This window comes from Anas acuta, chromosome 19, assembly GCF_963932015.1.
Source record: "Anas acuta chromosome 19, bAnaAcu1.1, whole genome shotgun sequence".
Classification (NCBI taxonomy): domain Eukaryota; kingdom Metazoa; phylum Chordata; class Aves; order Anseriformes; family Anatidae; genus Anas; species Anas acuta.
Genome location: NC_088997.1, coordinates 11,291,060 through 11,318,239, shown reverse-complemented (window position 1 = coordinate 11,318,239; position 27,180 = coordinate 11,291,060). Strand labels below are relative to the sequence as shown.

Here is a 27,180-nt window from a genome sequence, read left to right as displayed (position 1 = left end):
CGAGGGCTGCTGGATCCTTGCGGCTCCCTTGGCTGCTTTGAATGGCGGCCTCTATGCCAAAAAAAAAAGCCCTGCCTGTCTCAATCATCTGCTCCGCTGCAGAACGTGTCTGCCCCGGAGCCGATCGCCTCGGCAGGTGTTTAGTGGGTGATACTGATGGTAGGGGGTGGTTGGACCAGATGATCTTGGAGGGCTTTTCCAACCTTAATGATTCTATGATTTTGAGCTAGTCATTTAGACTTGATGATATTTGTAAGTCCCTTCCAAATGAAGTTTTCTATTTTCTCTTCATAAGTCAATTGCTGAAATTAAAAGGTAATGAATGTGCCCTCCTGTGTCATCAAGGGTCTGAGTAAGTGCTGGGGCTGCACGTTAGACAACCAGTACTAAAAAAATAAAGCCAGAGAGACTGACGCACATCCCCAGTGTAGTCAGTGTCTCACACCCATTGAATCTGTTGACTCCCTTGAAACTCTCAGCACCATGAGCTTAACCAAGAAACACTGGGCTTCAACCCACTCCTAGGGGATGTTTGCTTGTAAGAACCCTTCTGTGTTCAAAACACGTCCAGACTTATGTTTGTCAGCCTACACACCTGGGGCATTTCGTCACCCCAGCATCACCCCAACACCTTGGACAAATGGTGCCAGAAGTCAGTACCTACACCTCTTCTTTTTCTCTGAGGATCTCACAGGAACTTTTTGCCTTTTGGGAGAGATAAGGAGGAGATTACTGTCAAGCGTTTGTTAGAGCTAAATCCTGCACTGCCCCTTTTTCTGAGGAATGCTTTTGTAGTGCTACATGACACAGGATAATGACTCAGAGACTGCAGCAAGATATATCTTCCTTCCTTAAAAATGTACTAGGTTCTTCACTTGAATCTGCTTAATCCATTACCTCCAAATTAAACCTATCACCACCCTCCACCTGGCATTGGTCATTGTACTTTTTACAAAGTGTAAAGAAAGTCTTGGCCTCAACTCAAAATTGCAATTTATTGATCAACTACAGTAGCACAGCAAATTAGAGAGGAAAGAGAAAGACATTTTGATTCCGTTTGGGAAAAGCTATTGAAGGGAGAAACTAGATTAGGTCTTACTTTCTTGTACTTCAGACTGATCCTGTCTTTGCTAGGACATATCCCATCACCTCCACAGCCCAGGGGTAAGTCATTCTGGCTCATGCCAGGCTGCAGAACAATTTATCAGAGTTTTCCATCATGCTGTGTGATGCCTTAGGCATTCTGGATGAGGGGCAGGTACTGATGAGAGAACAGCTTTATTCCAAGTGTACAATTTCTTGATTCCATATCCAACAAAAGCAGGAACAGAGGGTTTTTAATAAATCTGTTTGGGGTACATGAAAGCTAATGCTGCTTCACTGAAATTACTAGATTTTCTCTGGAAACCAAAGTATGTACTTCTTAGAAATAAAAATGAAATGGTAATAATAATAATAAAGAGAGCAAAAATATGCAATCTGTTCTGATGCCCCAATGCCTTTCTGTGTAGACTGGAAACTTCATGCTGTTTCACACGAAGGGAGTGTACAGAACCTGTCTTTTGACAGTAAAGCTTACTGGGACCCAGTGTATGTGAAATTACCTGAGCAAGCAGTATGTTTGGGAGTGAGTCTCTTGATAACTCACTTTCTTTTGCATTGTGATATTGAGTAATTTGCACAGATCTGGAACATCTTTTCATGAAGTTTTTTATCACTGGATTCCATCTCACTTGAAAGGCTTCAAGCAAACTAAATAGAGTGGATGACAGCGATCATGCCCAAACATTTCAGGCAGTAAAGACATAGACACAGGGATAAAATAATAATAAAAAAAAAATAAATCTCAGCAGCTTCTTCAAATCCAAGCTTCTGGGGAATCCTCAGTGTTCAACATTAAGAATCACGTGGTTCTTCTACAGGAGACAAAAACCAATGTGTTAACAGACCAGAAAAGAATGCACCATAACTCCCTATTGTCTTGTGTGATTTATTGCATAGGTTAAGCTGGAAAAGTGGGACCAATAACTCTGGTATTAGCTCTGCTCTGGGCAGGAGATTTCTCTAGAGACCTCTGGAGATCCCTGCCTGCATATTGCTTTCTGCAGTCCTCCAAACCTTACTTTTCTGGTACCAAGAAAGTGGCATTTATGGTTGCTCCTTGTCACACTTTCAAGCTGATAATCCCATAGCCCTTTGGAAAATGTAACTAAACAGCCTCAAGGGAATTGGAAGTCGACTGCAGCTGGAGTTCTCTGAGCTCTGAATGATCGCATCTAGTTGCAGTGATTTGCTCCTTCTCACAGCTATTAGCATGACAGCATGGCAGGGCCTGACTCTCAGAGCAAGGGAAAGATGATGTTTAATGAGGAAAAGGCCCTAATGAACCGGAGCAGCCCACTTTTCCCAGGGGAGAGCTGCTCTTGCCTGCATCCACTTCCTAGAGATTTCAGAGATCATTTTGGAAGAAAAGCATTGAACCTCAAGAACTTTAAAACTTTAAAGCAGTAAACCTCAAGAACTGAAGGCAGATGAAGGAAATACCAGAAATATGGGTAAAATATTTCTTAGCACAAATCAAACTCCACAAACTGGTCCATATATTGGGAATCTCTTTTCAAGTGCAGAGATGGTTTTTGTGTGACCTGGATGTGCTGACAGCATTCTCAGAGATGGGCAGAAGACAGACCTAGACAGGTCTGGACAGAAAGACAAGCTGGATGGAAAAAAAAGTGTGTATACCAACAACAGAGCTAAACTGAAAAGACTGAATAAGAAAAATCCCAGAGCTATAAAGCTAGCTTCACCTTGCAATGCTGATGCTGGAAAATCTGTGCTAGAGGAACTACTCCCAGTGGACTCGATGGAATGACATATCTAAACACATGCTAGGTATGTACCTGGCACATATCTTCAGGCCTGTGATAGACAGCTCTGTTTAAGAGCCTGGGTGTCTGGTGCAGTGGTCTTTGGCTGCCCTAATATGTCAACAGCCATTTCATGGTAGTCTCAGGAGTATTTTGGTAAGCTAGTTTTCTGTGTAACGCAGACTGCATTGCTTAGACACTTAAAGTCCTCTAAAACCTGAGCTTAGTCCAGTTATATCACCTGTTTTCAAGCAGAAACTGACTGCTGTTTCAGGTTTATACCTTACTCTGTACTTTCTTCCATCTTCTTTGACTTCCAAGCTCTGAGGTCCAGCTTTGGGATCTGGTTGCAGCTCACAAAGGAGTGAGGATAGCTGTTGGCCTGGAAGATATTTCTTGACACTTTAGAGATGTGGGTATTATCACATATTATTCGTGACAAGGAGATTTTAGCCAGTGAACTGCGCTGCCGAGGAGTGAAAACTCCTTCATTCTCCCACCAAAACCTGCAGGAGACAGAAAATGACACTATAGATTTTTCCCTTCTATCTTCTTCTTATTCAAGATTCCTGCAAAATTATTTCCCATTAACACCAATGTTTGTTTTTTTCCCTGCTAAGACCAAATTAAAATTTCTGGTGTTTAAGTTAAATGCTCTGTCTCACCCGCTGAGTAATTTGAATTGCATTTCTGCCATATAAATAAAACAAAGATACAGTTGAATTAAAGCCTAGCCCTGTGTTTCTTCAACTGAGGCTCAAACACCCTCTTTCAAATAGAATATTCAGCACAAACTCAACAGACTGTGATGCCATGGTGGGAACAGCCCTCTAATTACTCTCTTTTAAAAAATTGTTTCTTCTATTCCTGCCTTATGAATAGGATTTCTAAATGTGAAAGTAGACTGTTTGCCTTTAAGCTCCCAACTCTGTGTTTTGAGCTTGTAAGTCTTTCTAGGTACGTACTTGGCAGAAAAGTTTCCTAGGAACAGGTATCATGATCCCATTTTCAGACAATATTGCTAAACAATGCAAGAACCCTGCTTCAGAAAGGACTGGCAAATGTACCTTGAAAAGGGTACAAACTCCTCTACCTGATGTCCTATAGCAACTTCAAGGAGGAGGTGGCAGAGGACCTCAGGTATTTTGAAAGCACAACACTGCTCAAATGATTTTCGTTGGCAAGCTAACACCAGTCCACCCATCTCCTGGTGCAAACTAAGCCTAAATTGCTACATGCCCATGAGAGTACACCTCATAACTGGGGTGGAATGGACAAATAGTGAAAAGTCACCTCTAAGACCTCCAAGAGGTGCAGAAGACACTGCATTTGTGCAAGGTTGTGTTCTGTAATTACAGGGTCTGTGAAGGTGACAGATGTTTTTAGACTTTTGCAGGGCACAGCCCTGAAGAAGCAGCCTATCTGTCCCAGCAGAGAGGGATCAGGGATGCTGACAGTGCCAAGCAAGCAGTGAAGCTTAGCTGGGACTTGGAGAGAACCAAGAGAACAATTAATCTGCTTTACTCCCTTCAAAGCCTGACAGTGTTAGTCCCTCAGTAACATCCCTTAGCATGCAGGCAATTTTTCAAAAACTGCCCAAAGTGTTATCCACCCCATCAGCAGACACTAAACATCTACAGTTCTGTCAGTGCGAGCTACATAGGCTGACTAAACCTGGAAGCTTGTTTCCAGTTGGTGAAGGCAATGCATCTGGAGCCTGGTTTTCCCATCCTTAAAACTATACTTGTTTTTCTTGTTAAGGTACTTACATATTTCCCTTTGCTTGAGCAAGTGGGTGTTTGAACACGTAGTAATATAGGCCTTCCTTAAAACAACTTATCTGAATGCAGCAAAATTGCTCAAACATTACCACTGTGTTTGAGCCATCGGCATGGAAAAAGTCAATACAATTTGCAAAATTAGTGAAAGTGAACACGCAGAGGGTCAAAACACTTGGCTGGGAAGGGATCTCAGCCTAGAATCTCAACCTAGGGATTATATATCTAGACAGGGAATAAGAACATCACTAGAAAGGGAAAACAAACAAACAAACAAAAACCAAACACATTTTGAGGAGCAATGAAAAAAAAAATAACCAAACAACTGGAAGCAGTTTCCAAATCTCCATTAGGAAATCTGCACAAACTCCAGTCTCACTCTGTCCTCTGGGGTTTGTGTACCCTCTTACCTGTCCCCATCACGTATCTTCCTGAACTGGGTGCCAATTAGACAAGCCATGAGAGGACCAACTCTTCCACCTTTCACAAAGGGCTCTGCAAGCGCCCCAATCCAAATGTCAATATTCTTTGGTGTCCCATACAGCTGCATGAATTTCTTTGCCAGACTGTGATTCTTCAATACTTGAGCAAGTGACTTCAAACCACAAGGTTTTGAGAGCCTACAGAATTGTCTCCAGGAGATGTAACCTGCAAGTAGTCGAGTATCACAGCAAAGAACGGTCAATAACGTTTTCCCTTTTTGGAAAGATTTTTTCTCTCTTTCCCGTACCCTGGGCAGAGGTAGGTTCCAATTATGTTTAAAACCTTTTTCTAAATTCTTCTGTATTTCTATTAATGCTATTGCCTTTCCAATGCTTGAGGGTCATTTTGTCCTGCCTGGCATTTTCATGCTATTTGTGGATGTCTCTGCAAGTGATCCCTGCCAGCCAGAGTTTCTCTACCACTTTCCAGCACCGTTTTGCTGTTTCACCAAGTGGCAAGACAGATCCCCATGCAGGCTCCAGAACCATGGTGTATCCTGAACAATCTCATGAAGATGTGACAGAGGAGCTATGGGAGACCCATGCCCTGTTGAAGCTGCAGCAGATGGCAAGAGGAGTGACCCCAAAGCATTTGCAATAGCAAAGGAGACATATGCTCAGGCACCTGATCCTGAGTGTGCTATGATTGCTCCTACCCCTCTGCTCTGGATACCCAGATGAAGGGGCTGGGCATGCCAAATTACAGCCTAGGAACATTAAGGTAGCTCTGTGAGCAGACAATGTCAGATATCTTTGGAAAAACAGGAGAGATTTCCTCACAAAACTTATTGATGTTGATTTCTTTGAAAGTGAATCTAGATAATATGTTGATGCTCTGTACAATAGGACAGTGGCCAAGTACCTCCCCACAGGTGGTCTCACGTACATTTATATCTAGCCACCCTGACAAGCCATTCCACACTGCAAATAGAGCTCATAAGGCAAGCTACTATGGGTGGAAGAGGGACACTGTACATTGCCAGCTGTACTAAATTTTGTTTACAGCAAATAGCTGGAAATTCATGAGACCACAACTGGAAGATAATTTTGCATCTTGTTGATCTGGGCACATAAACAGCAAAAGGCAGTCTCAATTCAATCCTCTCTCTATCTTATCGAATGACTGCTTAAGTAAAAGAAAAGTCTATGGAGAACTAATGCATTCTGCTACCTTTCGGCCCAGGAAACTGCTGGGTACAGAGAAGAGAATGATACTGCAGCATACATTTCAGCTGTAAGTAAGATGTTTAAAAGCTGGTGAGAATTCATAGAAAAAGATACAGCATATGGTACTACTATCAAACAATTCAAGGAGACCACATATTGCTGTATCAGAAAAAGAATCAGGAAGCTTTTTTGATGTTGCTATGTTATCACCACTTTCATAGTTTGTCTAACATCAAGGAGCACAGTAGCACTCAGGGGTAGGCTGAGACCCAAAGACAAGGAGATTAACACAAATAAACACTTTTACAAATACATTTCAGTTCCACTGCAGTAGATCAGCAGACAAAACTAGAAATTTGGGATTTGATTTCAGATGAGGTTCTGTGCAGCAGTGTTCCCACAGACAGAATGGAACATCGAGACCTACTGTTGATAAAAAGGCAGAGCAATCCTGTGACCAGACCATGCATCTGCAGGCATTGCAAAGCCTCTGTCTGGGCTTAAAACATGTGAGTCTGGCATTCTTCATCACAGTTTCAAAGTGAGCTGTATTGCAGTTCCCAGGATGTTACTGACACAACAGCTCCAGGCACTTACGTCAGCCTAATAACAGTGTTAGGCAATGGCACACCCTTGATTCTGTTGTCAAGTCCTATCAACAATCTATTTCTCAAGACTATATTGTGATGTCTTTACACTGGTTTTGCATTTTGCAGCTCCCTGTGAGTGGTTTTGACATGCTTGTTTTTTTTTGTTTTTTTTTTTTTGTTGTTGTTTTTTTTTGTTTTTTTTTTCCTGGGACATTGTCTTTGTAGAGAAAATATGGTGAGATTATTTTTTTTTCAGATATATGGTCTTCTGGGGCTGTGCTGGACCTATACAAATGTCTGAAGAGAAGCCATGGGGGCTTCTGGCCCGAACTCTGCTAATGACTCCTGCACACCCTTGGTGAACCACTTTCATAATTATGGCATTTAAACAACAACATAAATGCATCAGTTACTGAATGCTTGACTCTGTGCAATGCTAAGTGTACTTGTGGCTGTGTGCCTCCATGTGTCTTCTCCAGCTCCAGCCAGGCTCTGACTTCATTGCACAACCTGCAACCTACTTATCAATGGTAGTACAGAAAAGATTAAAAGGTTTGGAAAAGTCCTCTAAGACAAGTTTCAGCCAAGCATGGGCTGGAGATGTTTCTCAATGTTCAATAACAAGATTGCCTGATTTTCACTTGTTCTCCTTTGGCAGCTCTGCTGCCACAGCCAGCTTACCTGGAAGGCCATGATCTCTGCCACGCTGCATGTTAAGTGCAGCCAAATCAAACCCAATCCTTTCAACCTGCTCAAACATCCGATCCCGGAGTTCATCCACAACCATTTGTTTCTGTGTCATCAGCTTGGCCTTACTGGCCATCAGGTTCCGCAGGAAGGGATCGATACCGCCTGCAACAGTTACACAGCAACTTGTGAGCAGCATAGGGTGGAAAGTGTGTATGAAAGAGGCTCCAGAGGTCTGAATAAAACTTGTATTTAATTATAAGTACAGGAGAATCAGTTTTCCTGCACATAAAGCATTAGAAAGAAAATACTTTGAATGGTCTTAGAAACTACAACAATTAAGCAATCAGACTGCATACATCATAATAAGATGACTGCAGAGAACAGCTATGTTGGGAAAACTCTGGTAGTAAAGATGATTTAATACATTTAATGCAAGCTGCTTTTAAATTTGACTGATGCAGGAGCTTATACAGAGAGGGCCAAATGAAGTAATGGTACACCCAAGACGTTCAAGAAAGGCTTTACCTTCTTTCACAATCCTCCAGACACCAAAAAAGGTTTTGCTGAGTTGCAGTTTTGGATTTATGGGCTTATAATTTGTGTTTAATCGGCCCACAAATGGGGGAACTGAAGCATGAGCGAAACGGAAAGCCAGAGTGAAGACATTGGATATGCGAGGATCCACAGCCTCATTGTAGCCTCGGTAGCAAGGAATCCATTTCTGTAAACTTGTTCCCAGCAAAAGAGGCAGGTAGTCCCTGTAGGTTATAATCTAAGGAGAAACAAGGAAAGTGTGAATAATTAATTGCTTAAGCATCAGTTTCCTTGGAAACAAAGTAATGGGAGAGCTGTTGCATACATCTTAAACAGGAGCTGTCAGACTGGGCTTCTCTGATGCTATTTCTGTAGGAAATTTTGCTAACACAAGATGCAGACCAGACTCCCCAGGGCCAACTTTCCTTTCACCTCATCAGACCTTGACCCAAGTGCTCTGGCAGTCTGTTGAGGATCCTTTCTGACACCGCTGAGTGACAATTGTATTTCTAAAGCTCTGTAGCCTTGGTTCAAAGCAGCTTTTGCACCTGACCATTGCCCCATGCCATTGCCAGTGCAGCTCCAGGCACAGGCACTGCAGGGTGCTGCTCCAGCCATGTGCAGGGATCTCTGCACTCTCTAGCACTGACAAGGGGATGAAAATGCAAAGCTTCATAGCAGCTTCAGCAACATCAGGAAGCACAGACACTGCTGATGCCTGACCCATGCTCAACCTTTGTGTGTAATGCACTGGGATTCTCTACATGTTGCTGCTGCTGCTCAGCTGTCCTCAGACATGGTCCTCACCTCTAGCCTTATATCTTGACAGATGAGAGCAGGATGAAAGCTAGCATTGCCTGCTACAACCTCTCAAATATTTCCTCTTGGAACTATAGGTAGAGGCCATTTCCAGCAGCCACGTAGAACTGCATGTCCTCCTCCCTCCCATATTACTTGCTTCAGATGAGAGAAAAGATCTATGGTGTTGACACAGATGATATCACCTCCCATGGGCAGCTGTTAGTCCTCTCAGAGCAGAGGTTTCCAGCCCTGGCTTCCTCTCTCTTTGGGTTATTGCGGAAGCTGAAGCATACAACTCAAAAAAACAAATTATTTGTCAGGAAATGTCTTAATTGACTGCGAATTGCAAGAAAATTAAGCCATTGATGTAAACATGACGAAAGAGGCAATGCTTTTACTGCAATTGTTTAAATCTCTCCACATTGGCTTATTCAATATTTGTTTATTCAACACTATCATAATATGCAATTTTGAGTTTTAAAAACTTAAACCTTTTGACATTACTGAAAGAATTTGCCAAGCCAACTCAGAAAATAGGTTTTCAATTAGATATGACTAAGCACTGCTTTTGGTAACCCTGCGTCTTCTTCTGTCATAGGAGCCAGCCTTTTCTGCCAGCTGTGAAACCTCATCTGTTTTGAAGCTGGTCCTGCTCTGAACTGGAGGCTGGACTAGAGACATTGAGAGATCCTCTCCAAGCACAGAAGTATTTCTGTGACCCTACTGTCTCAGTCAGGGGAAAATCTGTAGTGTAGCATGGACCCAAGCATCCCTGCTCTAAAACCATAAGGACAACAGAATGTCACGGGTGGTTGCACCCACCAGCACATAGGGCTTCTTGAGAGGAACAGACTTATGACCCAGAGGAATTTTAACCCAAATCTCCAATAGCATTATTATCCTGCACAAAACACTGGGAAAACTTTTCCTCTGACTTTTCTGTCCTCATGTTCATCAAACAAAAATATGCAGTTAAAAACACATCAAACAATTAAGAAATGTAACAGTAGAGGAACATAAAAGATTCAGGGAGACCCCCTCTGCACGTTATTTCAGGTATCTCTGGGTGGTTTTACTTTAGACTAAAGGAGTTAGTGAAAAGCATTTGATTATTTGCACCCCAAAACACTGCACCCTATGGAAACCCCACACTAGCAATCCTACCATATTAACTCTGCAAGGCTGCAAGACAAGGCAGCAGAGCTGGGGTGTGACATGGTGGCTCTACCTGGATCATGGCACCCACAATCTTCCGTGCCTCCTGGTAGAGCTTCTCTCCATTCCAGTGTGGATTTAATCTCTTCAGTCCTCTAGCCAGGCGGTTGTGCTCCCGCACAAAAAGCGTGTGCATGCACGCCAGCTCCAGCATCTCGTTTGCTCGAGAGTCACCTATGAGTATCACAAGAGTGCTTAATTTTACTGCCAGTGTCCTGCGTGTGCCTGGCTGCTTCACATTGGGAGAAAGCAAACATCCTGCTTTGAACCATGCACAGAGAGCTTTTTAGGTGTCTCAATATCTGCATCATGAAGCAGATGGATAAGAACCACACACAAGGAGAAGGAGCAGTCCAGAGGACCAAAGAACTCTGGTGAAAAGCCATTTCCTGCCAAAGCAGCAATAGCCAAGATGAGCATAGTTGTGCCCATTTTTGGGTTAAAAAAAAAAAAAAAAAGTCTAAGAGAGGTAACTTAAGGAGTTAAATACAAGTAGGTCTCCTCCAGGCTCGTATATCAGAGCAACAGTCTCAGAGCTCAAGACAGAAATGAAAATGGGCGGAGGGAAGTCAGGACAGCCAAGGGAACTTTGTAAGTCAGAAGGCATCCTTTGAACCAGCTGAAACCATGGCCAAAGCAAGAAGACAGTCACAATCAAGCTCTCAGAAAAGTAAAAGGAAAAGCAAAATGAGTCACAACTTGAAGGAATATATTACAAAAGGCATAACAATGAAATATTAAATCCTTCTTCAAATGTCTAGAGCAGGAAACCTGAAAGCAAGCAGGTGATGAGAGTATAAAGAAGCACTCAGAGAAGAGGAAATGCATAGTGTTTAGTCCGCTAGATCCATAGTAAATAGAGGGATTTGCTCATGCACTCAGCACAGAGCCCTTTTCATTAACTATCAAAGACTGTCTGTAAGAGGCTACGGAAGAAGAAACAAAACAAGCACTGTGAGGTTTCCTCCAGCAGACAGCATCCACTCAGGGCTTCCAAAGGAACTCCAATAATGAAATCGCTGAACCCTGTTAGGTAACAGCGCATGTACAGCTGCCTCAGTTCTCAGGGTCCGGAAAAGTCACAAATAAGACACTGAATTTTCAAAGGAGTTTGTGGGGAGCTGCAAGGAGCCTCTGAGTAAGCCTGAACCCCTTCACTATAATTTTGTTGATGTCCATGTACCCAGCTATATAACAGAAACTGCTCAGGCAGCCCAGAGGTGCTTGGGATGGGAAGCCCACACCAGGAAGCACCTGATGTACTTGCCTGCTCTGCTTCCCACTGGGCATCTGCCACAGCAGGGCCCTCACTGAGGACCTGCACGAACTGGGGAAGCAGCTGGAGACATGGAGCAATGGATGGGAGAGATAGACAGGTGTGAGAGGCCAAGGAAAACAGAAAACACCAAGAACTTGAAAAGAGGGACCTGGAGGATGACACCAAGCAGAGCTCTCCTGCTGGTCCTGTCACCTTGGATGTATTGCCAAGGTATACAGGGATGTTGTTCAAAGCAGCCTAGGCCAGATGTGCAGGGTGCAAGGGAACAGAAATCAGCTCCACAGCTGATGAGATCTGTCATGCCCTCAGGTGCCATGAACAGCCCAGTGTGGCCAGAGCCATCAAGTATTAGACAGGAGGTCCTGCTGGCCAAAAGGAAGGACCAAGGGGTGAGAAACTTTCCTCTGTGGGTTCTCACACACTTGTAGCAGCACCCTACTCCTCACTAGCAGGAGCTGGGGGAAGAGACCACTGCTTAGGGCCTTCGGAAACGAAATATATTGGCCTCTGTGTGCTGGGAACAGGACAAGCAGCAAGCAGCAGCAGCAGATGGAAGGTCTTGGTTCTGCACAGGACAAAAGGATTTAGCTTGGGTTGAAGGAATAGTCAAGAGGATGCCAAGAGGGTGACAAATGGAGCAGGAGATTTTGTTAATGTATAAAGGTCTGCACTGCCAGCATGTTGCCAGTGCACCCCAGCCTTCTTGGTGGCAAGGTCACCTCAGTCTGCAATCAGTCCTGTTCTCAGTCCAGCTGGGATCTGAGCTTCTGTCAGTGCAGCAGCACTAGCAAGTATTTCTTGGTAGTGATCCAGCCCAGCACAAACACACCTGTATCTAACCAGATGGTAGAGAGGCAGCTGCCAAGTGACGAGCATGGACAAGCCACTGTATCCCAGCCAGTCTGCTACTGCTGCATTTGCTTGGCTCCATCCAGGAGCTGCATGGGGCCCTGGGTGCACCATGGCACCCATGGCAGCACCGTGTCCCTGGCTCTACTCCAGGGCAGGGCTGCTGAGCACAGATGGAGAAACATCACAGCAGTGGTATGGTCACAAGAAAGACTCAGGAAGTGAAGAGCTTTCTCCTACCTGCCTGCCTTAGTCATTCACCATGTTTTGCTATGCTCCCTTTTCTACTTAAATACAAGAAACAAGCAATTAAAGAACTAAACCCGAGCTGGTGGAATTGTTCACTCTAGATCTCAAGACTAGGGAACCTACATGTACAAGGGTTTCAACAGCCAACTTACCTGCAAGAAAGCATGGAATATTAGCTCCCTTGCTGACCATAAGACAGGGGTTCTTTGACATGTAGTCAAAGGGCATATACGCCATGCCCCTGTCAGTGAAATTCCGATTAACAGCCAGCAAGCCCAGCTGGTTGGTCCGATCCCTCAGCTTGTTGGCCAAAGGCACCTCACTGCCATACACCACACTGCCATCAAGAAAGGAGGTGAGCGCGTTGATCTGTTCTCGAATTGCTTTACCACTGTCACAAGCAGGAGCTGAGCGAATGAATGGGAGGCAATCTCTGGTGTTTTTAACTCGTGGGTCATTAGGTGGGATCTGAAAAAAGATAAGGGAATAATTCATCATCATTTCAGGGGTGCAGAAACTCTGCAATGTGATACTACAATCATAAGAAAAGCCAGGCAGGAGTGATTTCAGAGGCAGCTTCCATGGCAGACAGTGTTGAGTCTGATCCAAAATCCCACCTATGAAGTGTCAGACGGACAGCAGAGATGCTTTTTTTAGGACTCCCAAATATGTATGAAAGCCTGGAGGTGCCTGAATGTCCAGAAAGAAAGACCAAAGGATACCTAAACTTCTTCCCCTGGGTAAATACATATCAGATCAAATCTTAGAAGCTCATGTGTTCCTATCTTATATTGCAGTCTAATGTCCATATCTACTCCACATTGTGGACAATTGCCATCCAGCACTTGTAACACTGGCTGTGTTTTCAAATGCATATGTGGCAAATACTCAGTGATGCCCCAACCCTTCACAGTTTTCCTTGGGAGGAAATATGGGTATGCGATCGAGCCAGAGCTGCAACACATTCCGAAAATCAGGAGAGTAGTGCTGCAGGGTGGATGTGTGCTTACTGGAGCAGAGACTGCAATGTGGCTGTTGAGTTTCCTAGCTCAAAGCCTTAGCCACTGCTGACAGGTGCTCGCCCCTTCCTCATTCCAGACACTATAGAGCAGTTAACCATGAAATAGGCATTTTCCAGGGTACCAATGGGACATTAACACCCACCAAACCCTATCTCTGACACACTTACTATAACCCAGGCACCGTCTGTGTTGTCTTTGCATTATACCTCCGAAATAAATATATATTCTTGAAGGAGATGGGGTTAAAGGTTGGAAACGAGGGAAAGGCTGTGGATGTGCTTACATCTGGGGATAGCTCCTTGGAGTGAGCACTTCCACCTCAGAAAGAGTGGTCTGTCCCCCTTGGCCTGCTCTGTGAGGCTGTTCCTTGGTGGCCAGGATAGGGAGAGCCACCAGCACCTCCCGGTCAGAGGACCGATACCCTGTCCCCAGCTTCTCTGAAAGAAGCAGGCTGGCTGTACCTTGATGGGAAAGCAGGGGGGCTGCTTGGCACAGCTGGTGTGACAATCCACTTTGCCACTGAAGGTGACTCTGGCTGGGGTTTCAGGACTGAAATCAAGGTCATGATCAATAAACTGACCCCACTGCATGAACATGAGTGATCGCTGCTGGTCCAGCTTGAGCTGCGCAGGGGGGAAACGGACGATCTCATTTGACACCTTTCGAACCTGCACAGGATGAAGGCAGAACACGTGCATTAGAAAATGGTTATAGGAATGGGTGCATCTGTAGGGTTGTCAACAAAAAAATCACAAGGAATGATTCCTTTTATGTCATATTAGAAAAAAAAAAGCCTCTGACTGGAAGGTATTACAGAGAGACCTCTGCTGAGCATTGTACTCTTAAATCTAGCCAGGTTTCTGAGCTTCTAGGCAAAGAGCATCCCTTAATGGACATGTGGAAGTGGCTAAGAAAGACCCATACTCTGGTTCTTAGACTGGGAAAGGGAGGCAAATTTTTTTCAAATATTGCTTTGAAATAGAAGTGCAAGGGAATAAAAGTATTTAGGAATTTCTGAAGGTTTTGTCAGTAAATTCCCTCTAGTTACTAAAACATGTATAATCCTTCACAGTTCAAATGCTCCTTGGTCAGGTACGCTTCTCACATAGACAGGATACTCTCCCAAACCCTTTTTCTTTTCTTCTGCTCTGTCCCCTGTCACCGTTTCTCCATCAGCTCTTCTTTCAGTTATTACTGCAGAAAAAGGAGAAACTGGGCAGCCCTGATAATGTGCTTTAGAGCAGAGTTAGGAAGCACAAGGAACCATGACGATAAGGCACACAACACAGAAAATCTTTGCTCCTCATTACTGCTGGTGGTGCACCAAGCTCAAGTGACCTGAAACCATCTCCCCGCCAGGTGCCACCAGAGCCACACACACATCCCTCACTGATTACTCACCCATGGGTGCATAAACAGAATTTATAGCTCAATGTCTTTTATTCCAGAGATTCTCTTGCTCATTTTATTCTCTGGCATACTGCTTTTCAGGAGACCATTCAAGAGCAAAACAACTTCCACAAAACAAATCATAAAAAGCTGAGTCAGACCTTAAAGTAAATTATATTGGCTTAAATGCACTTGACTTAAAAGAAAGCATCATGCAGGTCTTTCTTTGTTTCTTCTGCAGTAATCAGATTAATTTTCCTTTGCTTTTCATCCAAGCATGGGAGTGAGAAAGCATTTCCAATAGGTCACCATGGAGATTCTCATATAGTCAGATGACACCTGACGTAGGTGAATTTATCTTTCTGCCTCCTGATCACGACGATGCTAACTAGCAGACTTGTAAGGACTTACTAGTGGAAAGGGGAATCCAGAGAAACACTTTTTTTCTGTCCACCCATGGGGAATTGACACACCATCTTCATAGTCTGCTGGCAACCATCTGGCCAGTGCTCTGTTTGAAGCTCCTAGTAATGGGTTTTTCCTGCACCAGTGAATGGAAGAACAGAAAAATATTAGTGCAACTAGGTCTGGCTCAGGTCTGAGGGACCCATTGTTATCCCAGATACTAGATCTCCCTCCCAAATGAAGCCACCACCTTCTGAAAATGGAAGGGCACAGCTAGCTCTCTCCCTGCTTCTTACACAGACATCTGAAGGCGAAGTCATCCTGTAGGCAGGCAGACCTGTCTGAATTTCTTTCTCCTCCCGAGAAAGGGGAGACACAGCTTTTTATGGCCAAAGTGTTTTATGGCCACAGCTGCCAGGACATGCTCTGCCTAGTACGTACTTGGCAACAGCGGAGAGATGTGGAATGTTCCTGTGCTGTTCCTTTGAAAATCCTCCACTGTTTGCCATAGAAAACTCTGTAAGTACTAAGAAACAGTTTTTACATTCCATGTTACAGTCATGTCCATCCATATACCCATGGGACCTGCACAAGGTGCTCGCACCCAGCCTGTGTGTCCAGATTTCCTCCTGGACACAGACTGGGGCATGGAGATGGCCAGATCATGCCCCAGTTCACATGCAGCCAGGTCGTATACCCAGTTAGGAAGCCAGGAAGCACTATGAAACCATGCAAGGGGGTAGATCCAGACAAAACCCAGGAGAAAGCAGAGAGAGAAGGGTCGGAATTGTTGTCATTTTGGCCAAAGAGCTCATTTATGTATGACACCAAGAACCCTTGAAGCAAGGCTGTAATTAAAATCTTCACACATCTAGGAAACAACTCTGGGGGCTGCAAAACCCTAAATAAGGCATCCTATGTGGATCACCTCTGGGTCCGTAGGTCTGTTCCTACTGATGGAGGACCTATGCATCCATCTTCCCTTTAACACAGCCTCCTCACCTGTTGTTGCACTTGCCAGTGATTGTTCGGTAGTGGCCAGAAGATTCACAGTTTATTTCCTCATTCTGCTGGTCACATCCGCTTGCCTTGAAAATCATCCCCAGCTGAGCTGGTGTGAGCATGTCTGCAAGGTAACCATAGAGGATAAACACACAGGAATACACTGGCTCTGTCGAGTTTGTGGTGTCTCCCTGGCTCAGGAAAAAGTTTCCCTTCTCGTACCCTTGACGCCTTCTTTTACCACTGTATCACCCTCTGCTGTAGGAGCACAAGGGGCTCACCGAAGGTCATCCTGCTCAGACCTGTGCTGAGGATGCTCTTTGGCAGATTGCTTTTTCTGCTTTGAAAAGCATTAAAACCACCAAAGTTGTGATCAAATCTTAGATATTATTAAGCCTGTGCAGAAGAGGCATGAGCTTCTAGCATTAGCAGTCCTTTTCCCTTCCTCTCCCCTTCCTTTTTATCTCCACCATAAATTGCTAACAATTACAGTCATCCAAGATGTTTGTTACAAATCTTTCCCTTATGGGAGGAGTGTGCCTCACCACCACTGAACACACACTCAAAGCTGCTCGGAGAAGGCACCCCCGGGTGGCCGGGCAGCACAAGGGAATGCCATTTGCATTTCCACCGCGAAGCTCTCCTCCTGTATGGGAGGTAAGTGGCTGAGCTCAGCCAGCAAACCCTGCTTGGCCATTGCTGCTTGCACACTTCCCGAGCCCCTTGGAGGTTTCCTAGCCGCTGCTGCCACCAACAGGATGGGTCACAGCATGGTTTGTCATCATGCTCAGGCTGATGCGGGGTGCCCTGGCAAGGAGAAAGGCTCCTGGCACAGAGAGGTAGGAGCTGAGCACACCCAGCCCTGTCTCCCTCTTCCCACTCCCACTCATGCTGGAGCTATGTTGGAGCACCCCGTGACTTGCATCTTGGCCTGCCAGTGCTTCTGCAGCAATCAGATTAATTACCCTTTGCTTTCCCATGAGTTTATCTTTACATCGCAAGAGCTGTCCTGTGCCTGCCTCCCTGGGCTGTTTCTGTGCCTGCCCCTAATGTGCCTCCTGCTCTCAGCAAAGTGGTCTTGCCAGGAGGCAAGGACTGCTGCTTCCTGGAGGATGCTGCGCCTCAGCGTGGCACAGGGACAGCTCACTCAGCTTTGGTGGGAGGGATCCAAGACCTGACCCCCATAAATCCCTTCCCCTCCCTCCTCATAAAGCCCACAGAGTCCTGCAGAGTACTGCTCTGCCTTCCTCCCAGCAAAGTGACACCCTGACCTGTGACATTGAAGTCCCCCTTCACGGCCCAGCGTAGCTTCTCCTTGAGAAGGGTCAGGGTGGTTTCCATGTAATCTGCAGCCCGCACAGCAGCCCGAGTCCCTGCCACTGGCTGTTTGAAATATCTCAGAAGTTCTACGGGGGTCAAGACATCATTCTCCAGGTTCTTCTTTATGCTGCAAGGGAGAATAGAATAACTTCTGCAGGACTGAAATGGGCCAAAGCCATGAGTCCTGCAGGTTGCACACGTGAGCCTCAGGCACCCCAGATCTGCCATGTTAAGAGTTGGAATTGCCAACAAAGGCAGAGTCACCTACCACCCTGCACAGCAGCTGGAAGAGAGCAGACTGCTCCTGCCACCCTCGGCAGAGGAGCAGGGTGGGTGCAGGAAGGCAATCTCTCCAACCTGCCAGAAAACATCAGAGCTCTCAGATCTTTACATCTTTGAGGCAACCAAACCTCACTCAACTGTTCTCCAACTAATCAGTCACCTGCAGGTGACTGTCTCCATCCAGAGGTCCCAAGCATCTCCATGTCACCCTGTCTTAATGCTGCTGGAGCCCTGAAAAGCTGTCAGATGGAGGGTTCCTAAGCCAGTGAGGGGTTTTCAACAGATGGCAACAGAAAGAGGAGGTATATAGGTCAGTCGGAAGCCATATGTTCTCACACCATAGTGGTAGAAGCTGGAGTCATCAGCAAATGTACAAACTACAGTGGTTTGCGTCCTCCACAGGGGGTGAAAAACTACGAATAAGCAAGATCCTGTGCTGGCTCCAGCCCTCCTCAGGATCTTCCCAAGGGATGAAACAGACCACGCAATACTCAGCAGGGAGGGAGGGCAGGGAGAACACTGTTCCAGCTATGAGAGACACCACGGACTGGAGATGTGGTGCAAAATTGAGGGAAGCCAATATGCACAAGGCAGCACTATCATCTGCAGGATGCGAAGAGCCAGGCCCTCTGCAGAGACACAGTTGAGGATCCAAGGATAAGAGCAGGCAGCAAAGGATGGGTGGGGAAACCACAAGGGTATACGAAGAGGAGACTGGACACCCCCTTGAGGCTGTGACCCTCCAGAATGTGACAGAGGAGACCAGGCCATGGCTCGTGCACATGAGACAGCTGTGCCTAAGCCCAACTCTCACCGGTCACGTGTGTCCTTGTAGGCTGAATCCACGATCTGCTTGGCTTCAAGCACGCTGCTCAGGAGGGATGCGTCTGACAGCTCCTTGGACAGATCTCATTAGGGGAATGGAAAAAACAGAGGTGAGAACACTGTCCCATGCCTAGTCACGTCAGAGCTTCCCTGTGCTGCAGTGGGTGTCTCTTTGTGCCACCAGTACCTAGGGATATTTGCACTGCAGTGCTGGAAGCAATTGCTGCTACTCTCTCTGGAGAGGGAGAGAGACATCTGTGCATGACTACATTCCTCAGACATGGAAAGGGTCTCTCCATTGGTGGAGGCTTCAGATAGCCATGTGAGAGATGTAGGCATGATCCTTCCTGTTGCTTTATGGGGGAGAAGTTGCTATTTCTATAAAATATTTTGCAATCCCAATTATTGTCATTTATTTTATTTATATGACTACAGCCATCACAGCTTGCACAGATACCTCTGGCTGCCATGTCAAACTCACATTAAAAGCTCTCATTTCCTGTTTTTTCACATCATTGTCTTCATTCCCCAACACTTGTAAAGTAGAATGGGTATAGCCACGTTTTCCAACACACCTATGGCACCAACTGGCAAAAGATCCTATATATCCCCACGTCTCAAGGCGGATGGATGCTCATGCCAATTTCCCCACTACTTTCTCCAGTCTCCTGCAACCCCCTGCTCTCTTCCCACTCTCATCACTTCCCCTCATGCTCTGGGGAGCTCCCAGAAATGGACTTGGTCCCCATCATCAGCTGGCTGGGGGTTACAGAGCAAGAGGAAAAGCCCCTGCTATCCCACTTGATCCCTGAGTGGGATCTTTTTCCTACAGCTTCAGAAATCAACACAAATGAAAAAAAAAAAAAAAAAGAGAAAAAAAAAGTCTCCAGATTCTCCCAAGATTCTTTTAACTGCCTGCCATGACCAACCCAGAGTTCACCTCTTTTTCAATCTTGGAGAGAAAAATTATTGCCTGAACCACCATATGAGATAAATTCAAGGTCTGGCATGTGTTTTCCATAATGATTTAAAATCATGAGTTAACAAGCAGAGGTCTCTACAGGTTTTGGAAGGGTAAATCAGCACTGGAACAGAAATTAGTTCAGTTTTCAGCCTCCCTAAAAAAGATGATGCATGATGGAGCTACTAGCACTGCAGCCCGGCAGAGCCAAACTGCGCTCCCAGGGGACACTTTGCAAAGCGTGTGGGGTGGGAGAACCTCTGTACCGTGGGGATGGAGCTGTTCTGAGAGCTGACTTCTCCTATAATGTGATTTTAAGAAATCAGATAGGAAATTAACTGATAAACACCTGAAGCTGTCAGGATTGCTGGCACAGTAGATACAAACTGGCAATGTTTTTTTCTGACCTCTCTTTGGGGCTCAGCTGCTTAAAAGAGAATAATTCAGATTCTCCTAGACCTGACTTCATTGTTTTTCCCACTCAGAACATACAAGACCCTGATCTGCAAAACACAAGAACAGAACAATACCATAGGAAGAAGATACATGTGCCTGGAACAGGATTAGGACCACCAGCAACCCTGGGAAGAGGATTTCTGCCTTCATCCCTGCAAAAAAAGTGCAAGAAGTGAAGAAAACTGAGAAGCCACAGACCTGATTATGAGCAGCAAGTCCCTAGCAGCTCCCCCGTGTCTATACAAAAGCCCAGAAGCAGATGGACAATTATTTCCCCAGCTGTATTTTAAAAACAGACTCAAATCCTTTGGAGTAGCTGGAGGACAGCAAGAGAGACCAGCAGCTGCCCTGATCATGCAGAGAATTTGTGCAGGGTTAGGAGAGCTGCCACTGGTTATTCAGCTGGGGTGGGGGTGGAAAAGAGAGATCAGTCTGCAAGGTCTTCTGCACGCAGAGATTTGGGATGTTTTGCCCAAAACTGACCCCTCACCTCCCTCCAGCATGGAGCAAGGCCACTCCAAAGCAATTGGCTCTATCAGAAGCAGAGCCCAGAGCTGTGGGTGCTGCCAATGGAGCATCATTAGGTACCCATCATGGAGCAAGGTAGGTACCAAGCAAAGGCAGTACAGCATTCACCTTAAAATTCAGAGTAAAACCCATTCCCCATGGGGGAACTCCCTGCAACAACAGCAGCATGGTCCAGCCCCATCTTTGCTAGCCTCCAGCTGCACTGGGTAGTGGGGCAGAGAAAGGCTCTGGGGTCCCTGGGGAGAGGTGGGGAAGCTCAGACCTCAGCTATGCACAGCCCCGGCTCCCCATCCGCAGTGTGGAAGTAAGTGGTCTGTGAAAGCAAAAGCAAGCATGCATTGTGCCAGGCTCTCACCTGCTGTCTTCTGCTGTCCTCACCACGGCTCCCCCCACGGACACGCTTTTATCTGTGCCAGGCTGTTATCTGCACCAGGCTGTTATCTACAGCAGGCTGTTATCTGTGCCAGGCTATCTGGGCTGACCCACAGGGCTCAGTGACTCTCCACAGTGCTGCTTCCCACCCCAGCTCCATAGCAGGGGGCTCCTGCGCACAAGGCGAGTAGTTCTGCACACCCAGCTGGACACACAGCCTGTTGCTCTAGCAGCGCTTCTGCATGGTTTTGGTGGGGGAGAGACATAAGGTAGTACTTTGCAGTAGTTCAGGAGTCTTGAATTCCCCCCTGGGGATGTCCTACAAGGACAGGCGTCCTTTCCCCATGGTGTTCTTTATCCTTCGCTGCTCTTAAAGGTTGAAAAAAAAAAGTCTCGTAAGTATCAATGGAGCCACCAGCTGTAAGGAATGTCTGCTTTGCTCATCACTCCCCGTCACACCTCCCTGCCCTGCCTTGTGTTTCTGCTGTGGTGTGGAAAGGCCCATGAACATCACTCCTAGAGCCCCACGGGCAGGAACATCAGGAGGGGGCACCTGGCTGATGGGCTGAACATGCAGCAGGAATGCACCAACCTCCAGTATGCACATCTCAAGCTCTGGGTAGCTCACACAGGGGTTTCACCCTTGTCCAAATTGCCATTGTACTCCTGGGAGCTCACCTGGCAAAGCAGCAGCTCTTCCACCGTACAAAGCCCCTCTCTTTGTCTGCGTGCACATCCAGCTGATGGACAAATCCTCACCATCTTACAGCTGTGCTGATGATGCAGGGAAATGGAATACTGCTAGACAGGCAAACAAGCTGGTGTGTGTAGAAGCAAGGGAGCTGCTCACCAGCACTCATCAGCTCCCCACTAACTGGGGGTTTATTGCAGTTGTACTTCTCCTAACCATAAACTCCCTGGATCAGCAGTTACAGTTTGAGAACAACCAAGTCTCTGCCGGTGTTCACCAGGTTAAATGAACATCTGTTTAACTCTTCCCTGCATGGGGCCTACTAGGAACTGCAGTGGTGGTACAGTGCCTCCAGCAGCAGCTCAACACATACTTGTGTCCTCAAAGCTGGACTACACAGGTGGCACCATACCCTTCACGAAAATCTGCAAAGCCAATTGCCAGCCTTGCAATGAGTCACAGGTGAGGCTGCTCTTGGAGCAGTGTCCTGTTCTGCAGTTGCTTGTCTGAGACAGCTTTTGATTAACTGGAGTGAAATCAAAATCTTGTGCATCTAGAGCACAAGACATACAACAAGAACTGATTTAGCCAGTTTTAGTCAGCTGGGTGGGGAGAAGGCTCAGAAGAACCCCACTGTTGGATTCAGCTGTATCATGGAAGGATTATAGAGCAGGAGTCTTTTCAGAAGTGCACAGAGAAAGGACAGGAGGCAATGGGCATGTTTGCTGCAAAAGAAATTCCTGTTGGACTTAATAAAAACAACCACAAGGGTGGTGCAGTGCTGGGCCAGGTCTCAGGAAAGTGGTTGGTTCTCCACCCTTGGTTCTCACTTGGAGAAGACCCTGAGCATCCTCCCTGGCCTCAGAGGTAGCCCTGCTGCGGGCAGGGGTTGGACCAGAGCCTCAGGAGGTGCCCCCACACCACGCCACACCTTCCTGTGCACTCAGCTTGTCAGAGACAGAAGCAAAGTACCTCTCCCTAAGCCACCACCATCAGCTGCTTGCACGAGAGCAGCACTACTCTTGTGCAAAGGGGCAGAGCTGGCAGCTTGCTGAAGCCATTATCTCTGTGCTTATTTTGCTGTATCATGTAGCTCACTGGTTAGAAGGGGATAAGGATTTTTCAAAGGCTAGTGAGACAGTTAGTGCACATCTGTGCTGATAATTGCATTTCATAATAAGGAACTTACTTAATTGCTCTTAAAACTGCTTTAGAAATCTTGATAGTGGGAGGTTTTGAGAGAGGCTTTGTCTCTTCAGTGTTCCCTTGCCATGGAGACTGTGGACCTGCTGCCAGATGGCCATGTGTGGGACCAGCCATGTATCTGGGCCTCTCTGTACAAGCCTTCTGCCAAGTATCACTGCAAGTGCCAAGCCCTTGTGCTCAGCACCTTCACCTGCAAAGGAGACACTGTGTGCTGCTTCTCTAGAGTAAAAAAATGAACGTTAGCTCAAGCAATGTCACCTCAGAGCAGAGGTTTACATTCCAGCTGCTCGTTTGCCTGCTTGCCCAGGCAGAGTCCGCAGGAAGCATGTTTCTGTTGACCATGAGGTGGTCAGATCAAAGCACCAGGCATCTCCACATCACTACAGGACTCCAAGTGCTCCTACTGAAAAACACAATGGTGACGATTGTCCTAGGTGGAGGTTTGCACCACTGATGGAGCAAGCTCTGTAGCGCTGAGTTTGTCATGAGGCAAACCCTCCTGGTTGGGCCTGCTTTGGACCACCACAGCTCAATTTTGAACTATGCCAAAGTGACAGTTTTATAGAAGATTTTCAGTTGGGAGGCTCCTCTAAAGTCTGTGGTTCAATCTCCTTCTGGATTGATCCAGATCAGATCCACATCTGGATCAGGATGCTCTCCCACCAGGTGTAGCTCTAATGAGCAGCGGTGGTCTTCTCCATCTGTGCTTGCAGTCCCAACTGCTGAGCTCCAATGGTGCAGCTCCAGTGAGCAGGAAAGGATTTGACTGCTTTTACAGCAGTTCTGTCAAGTTATGGGCTCCTCAAAACTGCCAGGCAAAGCCCTTCTGACTGCAGATGGCTTTCTGACAAAACAGCACCTTTATATAAAGCCAACTATATCCTCATGAAAGAGCCTGAAAAATATCACCCCTCTTTCCAGTCCTCAGGTAGAAAATCTGTCAGAAAAAGCTGCTTTTCCATCGAGTCTTTCAGGCATTTCCTTCACAGTGCAGCAGGCCCAGCAGCACTGACAAACAACCGGACTGCTGAGGACTGAGAAAAGCTTCATGCACCTAGTGCATTTCTCTGTTTTTAACCAAATATCTGGACCAAGAGCAGTCAGGAACCCCACAATAAGCAAGCTCACATCCTGACTACAGTAAGTGGATTGTTGGGACAGATGATCCCATTCCCCATGCACCCTCCATCCTACCCAGAGACACACACTGCCTCCCTCACTCTCTGGGACCATGGCAGTGATCCACAAGCCCAGGTCAAGCTCTTACCTGCATACTAGACATCTTCAGGTTTTATAGGTCTTAAGTAAGAGTTGTGCAAGAGTATTCAACTCTTGTGTTGCTTGAAGTCTGTAAAAAGCTGACCCAAGTCTTGTTCTTCTGGAGAAAGTTTTGTAAACTCAGAAACTTGTCAGAACTCAGGTACTCCATCTTGGGAACTATGGGCAACCACACATTGATATTTTATCTCAATTCTGAGAAGACACTAAGTAAATTTCCTGAAGAAATAACTTTTAAAAATACAGATTCTGTCCACTGGCCTTGCTGCCTTCCCAACTTATTCTCTACTTTAATTTGTTGAGGATGTGTGTCCAGTGCCCGTATTGTCTGCTAACAAATCTGCTTGGTGTTGCCAGTGATGATGTGCCTACCAGAAGGAAGAGCATACTGGAGCTGCCAAGCGAAAGAGAATATGCATGCAGTAAATGGTCACCAAAGGCCCAGGAATGGAACCGTAGACATCCCTGTTAGGCAGCTCTTAATGAGTATGCACAAAATCAGAAACAGGAGCAACTCCTAAGTCAGTAGAGGACACCAGTCCCCAGGTGACCATTGGCTGCATTTGCATCCAGATCTAGACTGAAGGGAAGTACCTAAGGAAGGGCACAGTTTGGCAGAGGAAGAAACCAGAGCTTTGGATGTCACCAAGAGTGTCATCAACACCTGGGATACAGTGCAGCAATTCAAATCCAAAAGTGCAAAGCAGAATTGTTTTGTTTCTTGTATTTATTTTTTTAACCTACCAAGACCTGAAGGTCTTAAACCTTTCTCAGGACTCCTCTCAGCTTTGCTGTAAAGCCTGCCTGGTGTTGGGGGATCCAACTGAATTAGCATGACTCCACTATGCAATGGGAGTCTGTGTATATAACTGTGATTTGGTAGCATGCAGCCCAGCACACGCCTGGTGAGCAGGGAAACAACATTCATATCTCACAAGGTGAAGGCAGTACCAGAGCGAGTGAGCCATCCTGCAGGCACCAGCTCTGGGCAGACACCAAAACGTTACAGCTGCTGTTTATCTAAGGACGTTGTTCTTCCGTTAGTCCCCTGATTAACTGGTAAGTGCAAGAACAGACAGTTTCTTTCAAAAGACCTCAAATGACTTGCTTAGGAAACTGCAGATGGTAAATTCAGTTAGAACAGCAACCAACTTCCTCCAGGCAGGGTAAGTGGAAGGTAAGTTACAGCATGGAGGGTACTTCAGGCAGCACTAGCTACCAAGATTAGAATCACAGAATCAAAAATTATCCCAAGTTGGAAGGGACCCACCAGGATCACCGAGTCCAACTCGTGACTCCACGCAAAACTACCTGAAAATTAAGCCGTATGTCTGAGAGCCTTGTGCAAGCACTTCTGGACCTCCAGCAGCTTTGGTGCCATGACCGCTTCCGTGGGGAGCCTGTTCCAGTGCCTGACAAGCCTCCTGGTGAAGAGCCTTTTCCCAACAGCTCCTGTCTGAGCCTGCCCTGAGGCAGCTTCCTGCTGTTCCCTCAGGTCCTCTCACTGGGCACCAGAGAGAAGAGATCAGTGCCTGCCCCTCCGCTCCCCCTGGTGAGGAAGATGTAGGCCGCCATGAGGTCACCCCTGTGCCTTCTCTTCTTTAAGCTGAACAAACCAAGCCACATCAACTGCTCCTCCTATGCCGTGCCCTTTCACCATCTGTGTTGCCCTCCTCTGTAAACTCTCTAACACAATTATACCCTTTGTAGCTCTATAGGTAGTGTCACAACTGTCAGGGGAGGAAAACTCCACGGCAGAGGAGACATAGGGTCTGACATGTTTTCAGGACTCAAAAGAGACCTAGCAGGCCTTAATACTAGGTTGCTGAGGACCATCATCACTTACGTCTGCTTCAGATATTCTAAGAAAACCTTGCAAGCATTCATAGCTAAAGCAACTTTATGACTGTGTCCACCAAGTAAGATAGTGGTACACTGTCATATCAAACATACCACACTTCCACCCCCCAAATAAGCAACAATGAATCTTTTGCTTTTTTAAGGAAAATGTATTTTTGTGAAAATAGACTTTATTATAATAAAATTTGATATTAAATAAAAACATACCTTATCACCAACACTTGTGGACACTGTGCTGGCATAATTCACATACCTCACGTAACTGTCTTTCTCAAAACATGTACTCCATTGAAACATGCAAAGAAAGAAACACTGAAAAGGATAGAAACCATGTCGTACAAAACTCTCCGTGGCTTAGGAAGGGATGTGTCTTAACTGAAGGAACACATCTCATATGAAAATAGCTGCAAACTCTCCATCCCCAGCTCTACGCTCCATCCAAGCTCCAACTGAGGAGCAGCCCACTGAAACAGCCAAATAAAACTGTGAATGAGTCGGACTAAATAAATAAATAAATAAATAAATAAATAAATAAATAAGGCGGAGTCCCCAGCCAGTGTGTGGTCAAGGTGAACCAGCCAAGAGCAGCTTACAGCAGCCCACGCTACAAGCGGAAGTATCGACCCCCTTCTGGGTATCGCTCCTTCCTCCACGGGAATCATAGAATCATTAGGTTGGAAAAGAATCCTCACGCTGAAACATGACTGAGGCAGTGTGGGATGCTCCTAGGCACAGCTGCATATTTACAGTACAAATAACTCACTTTTCAGCCCAGAGACAGCAAAGAGGGTTCACAGCAACAGAAGAGTGCAATTTTTCTTTGCAGGAAGTGAAGGACTTGACACAACCTCCTTTGGACCAGAGAAATACCAAGGGGTGTAGTACAAGGGAGCTCTTCCTAAGGGGCTGGGGCTTTGCTGGGAAAAGCCATTTAGCTAACTTACAGTCAGAATATATTTTTAAAATTAAAATATTTACAGGGAACTGGTGCATTGAGGGCTGCATGGAGCAGGACACACTAATGTGGAGTTAGCTGTATCCTAGAGCTGAGGCCTCACACACCTCAGTGCTGTGACACTGTT

General features: G+C 46.1%; 1 protein-coding gene across 2 annotated transcripts; it reads right to left on the bottom strand.

The window, feature by feature from the left end:
* Positions 1–976: 976 nt before the first annotated feature.
* On the bottom strand, positions 977–26,095 carry LOC137842392 (myeloperoxidase-like). Of its 2 annotated transcripts, XM_068656368.1 has the most exons (14): positions 21,047–26,095; positions 20,238–20,315; positions 18,736–18,829; positions 17,591–17,766; positions 16,320–16,443; positions 15,324–15,453; positions 13,985–14,191; positions 12,654–12,969; positions 10,138–10,298; positions 8,100–8,346; positions 7,566–7,736; positions 5,056–5,293; positions 3,150–3,373; positions 977–1,916 (listed from the first exon to the last, which is right to left on the bottom strand). In XM_068656368.1, the coding sequence occupies exons 2-13, from the start codon at positions 20,311–20,313 to the stop codon at positions 3,151–3,153; spliced, it is 2,163 nt and encodes a 720-aa protein (XP_068512469.1). In that variant the 5' UTR covers positions 20,314–20,315; positions 21,047–26,095; the 3' UTR covers positions 977–1,916; position 3,150. The 2 variants fall into 2 exon arrangements, with proteins under 2 accessions (XP_068512469.1, XP_068512468.1); XM_068656367.1 differs by having other exon boundaries at positions 20,238–26,095.
* Between the last annotated feature and the right edge of the window lie 1,085 nt (positions 26,096–27,180).